Raw genomic sequence first — 2,844 nt, 5'->3', positions numbered from 1 at the left:
CCAGGTGTGGTGGCACACGCCTGTAATCCCAGCTACTCGGGAAGCTAAGGCAGGAGAATAGCTTGAACCCAGGAGGCGGAGGTTGCAGTGAGCCGAAATCGTGCCACTGCACTCCAGCCTGGGTGACAGAGCAAGACTCTGTCTCAAAAAAAAAGAAAGAAAGTCAAATGGACTCAGTTAAAGACCTCACTGAATGTAGGAGAACCAATGGGAAACAACGTAAAGCCTTCTGCTAGGACACAAATAAGAGTCCAACTATGTAATCAAGAAATTACTCTGCCTCCTGATCTAAATGCTTGCCTCCAGTCTAGGGCTCAGAAAAAGGCCTGGTTATTTGAATTGGTTGTCAATCAAGGTCCCCTTCATTTTCGCTTTCTTGGCTTCCAGTTCAGCCTAGAAAGAAAAAAAAAAGTGTATGTCTTGATAGATGACACAAAATTATCTTCCTTCCTTATTCTAACCAACCCAAATACTCTCCCTTAATGTTTATTTAGTGTACAAACTAGAATCACGGTTCCCAAATCATTATATACCTCTAACATCTACTTTCCAACCTTTCTGATGTTATAGCACACACACACAAAATGCTATTTGTAGGCAAAATGGGCAAAAAGACAAGGCTGTGGCCATAGGAAATCAGCGCAGCTGAGACTGCACCACGGCACTCCAGCCTGGGCGACAGAGTGAGATTCCATCTCCAAAATAAATAAATAAAATAAAATAAAATAAAATAAAAATAAATAAAATAAAATATCATCCTAGTTAGGGCTATAACAAGTATCATGATTTAGGGCCTAGATCCTGGGGTCACTACTACAGAGTAGGGTATACTGACAGTCACAGACCAGGGTTATAAAACTGGCAGCCAACTACTCTAGAAACTCCCAACAGATTTCCTAAAAGATTTCCCTGCCTGCTGGAAGGTCTTTCAGACCAAGACATCCAAACGATTGGGCTCCAGCACCTTGCTACCCACTGCTACTCACCAGCTCTTGCAGTCGCCTCTTGCTCATGCCTTTGCGCTCCAGCTGTTTTTCAATCACTTTGGCGTTCTGTGCATATGAGTCAGCAACTTCCCTCTGAAGGAAAAAAGGAGCATCCTTAAACCAGAAGTCTCACCAAGGAATAACAACAAAGACCTGAAGTCATAATGTATACTACTCAAATCATGAAATCATGACTAAAATGGCAGGACTCTGTTCCTTTTCCATTTTCCATCTTTTCAGTAATCCAGGAGCATTTAGGGTATTTTTTTGGGGGGAGGGAGGCGGATTTGTTTTTTTTGTTTTTTGTTTTTATTTTTTTTGAGACGGAAACCGACTCTGTTGCCCAGGCTGGAGTGCAGTGACATAATCTCAGCTCACTGCAACCTCCACCTCCCGGGTTCAAGTAATTCTTCAGTAGCATTTACATTTTCATCGAAACATTTGTAAAACAGCAGATGACATCACGCCATCAATATTATACTGAAGAACCATAAAGGTAATTGCTACTACTACTGAGGACAGACTCACCAACCATCAGAGTTGGACTGGAAGGAACCTGAAATCATTCAGTCCAGTAGTTTCTCAAATTAAGAGGGATGAGGACTTTGCCCTCTAAGGCATCTCTAAAAATAGTATGTGGGGAAAAAAATCACTGATCTCATCCAACTCCTTCGTTTTCATTTTACACATGTCTCTGAGATTCAAGGAAACAGAAATGAGCTCACTGTCATAGTATCTTTTCCTTTTTTTTTTTGAGACAGAGACCTGCTCTGTCCCCAGGCTGGAGTGCAGTGGCGCAATCTCGGCTCACTGCAGCCTCCACCTCCTGGGTTCAAGTGATTCTCATGCCTCAGCCTACTGAGTAGCTTGGATTACAGTCGCGCACCACCACGCCCAGCTAATTTTTTTGTATTTTTAGTAGAAACGGGGTTTCACCATGTTGGCCAGGCTGGTCTTGATCTCCTGACCTCATGATCCACCCGTCTCGGCCTCCCAAACTGCTAGGATTACAGGTATCAGCCACCGCGCCCAGCCCACAGTTTCTTATCAGCAAAGCAGGGTCTAAAAGTGAAGTCTCTAATATTTCCACTACTCCAACGCTCCAGCTCTAGAGTCCCCTTTCCTCGCACCCTTCCCCGCAAATTCCAGTTTCCTTAAGACCAGAGACACTTACGGCCTCAATCTCCTCTTCCTCTTCATCAATGGTAGACACAGTGACAGAACTGAACTTGCCCATGTCTTTGGTCCGTTTGGTCATCATCACCTGGAGTGGCAGGCAAGAAGTCAGTCCAGTTCATCAAAACAGGATCCATGAGCCATGAGTGTGTGCGCACACGCCTGTGTGAGGGGCTGTGGGTACTGGGGGAACACTACCTCTCTGGGACAGGCTGACCTATTTAAAAGTGCCAATGTTTTTGTTTACATATTTTTCTAACATTTGCCATCAAAGGCTCTTTTTTTTATTATTATTACTTACTTTATTTTTTTGAAACAGGGTCTCACTCTGTTGCCCAGGCTAGAATACAATGGTGCAATCATAGCTCACTGCAACCTCAAACTCCTGGGCTCAAGTGATCTTCCTGCCTCAGCCTCCCACTTAGCTAGGATTACAGGCATATGCCACCACACCTGGCTAATTTTACATTTTTTGTAGAGACTGGGTCTCGCAAAAAAAAAGGACGGAAGGTATAAAAAAGTATCCTTAACGCTTAATGTCTCAAGCTTGTATCCAACTCCTGGCCTCAGGCAATCCTCCTGTCTCGGCCTCCCAAAGTGCTAGGCTTACAGGCAAGAGACACTATGCATGGTCCATCATGGGTTCTTAAAATTTATTTTTAATTACTTTTTTTTTTTTTTT

General features: G+C 43.6%; 1 protein-coding gene across 2 annotated transcripts in view; it reads right to left on the bottom strand.

Moving 5' to 3' along the window:
* Window positions 1-20: 20 nt before the first annotated feature.
* The window catches only part of LOC105516468 (chromosome unknown open reading frame, human CXorf56), a 23,122-nt gene continuing 20,298 nt past the window's right edge, over window positions 21-2,844 (bottom strand). Inside the window, exons 5-7 of one of the 2 annotated variants that reach the window (XM_011948682.1) lie at window positions 2,161-2,250; window positions 987-1,079; window positions 21-393 (exon numbers count right to left, since the gene is read on the bottom strand). In XM_011948682.1, the coding sequence (XP_011804072.1) occupies window positions 331-393; window positions 987-1,079; window positions 2,161-2,250 (246 nt within the window). In that variant the 3' untranslated portion in view covers window positions 21-330. Of the gene's footprint in view, window positions 394-976; window positions 1,080-2,160; window positions 2,251-2,844 lie in introns of both variants that reach the window. The other variant, XM_011948684.1, reaches the window with a different exon arrangement.

Source organism: Colobus angolensis, unplaced genomic scaffold, assembly GCF_000951035.1.
Source record: "Colobus angolensis palliatus isolate OR3802 unplaced genomic scaffold, Cang.pa_1.0 Scaffold282, whole genome shotgun sequence".
NCBI classification, from domain to species: Eukaryota; Metazoa; Chordata; class Mammalia; order Primates; family Cercopithecidae; genus Colobus; species Colobus angolensis.
Note: the sequence above shows the minus strand (reverse complement) of the source record. Positions and strands in the feature narration are given on the sequence as shown.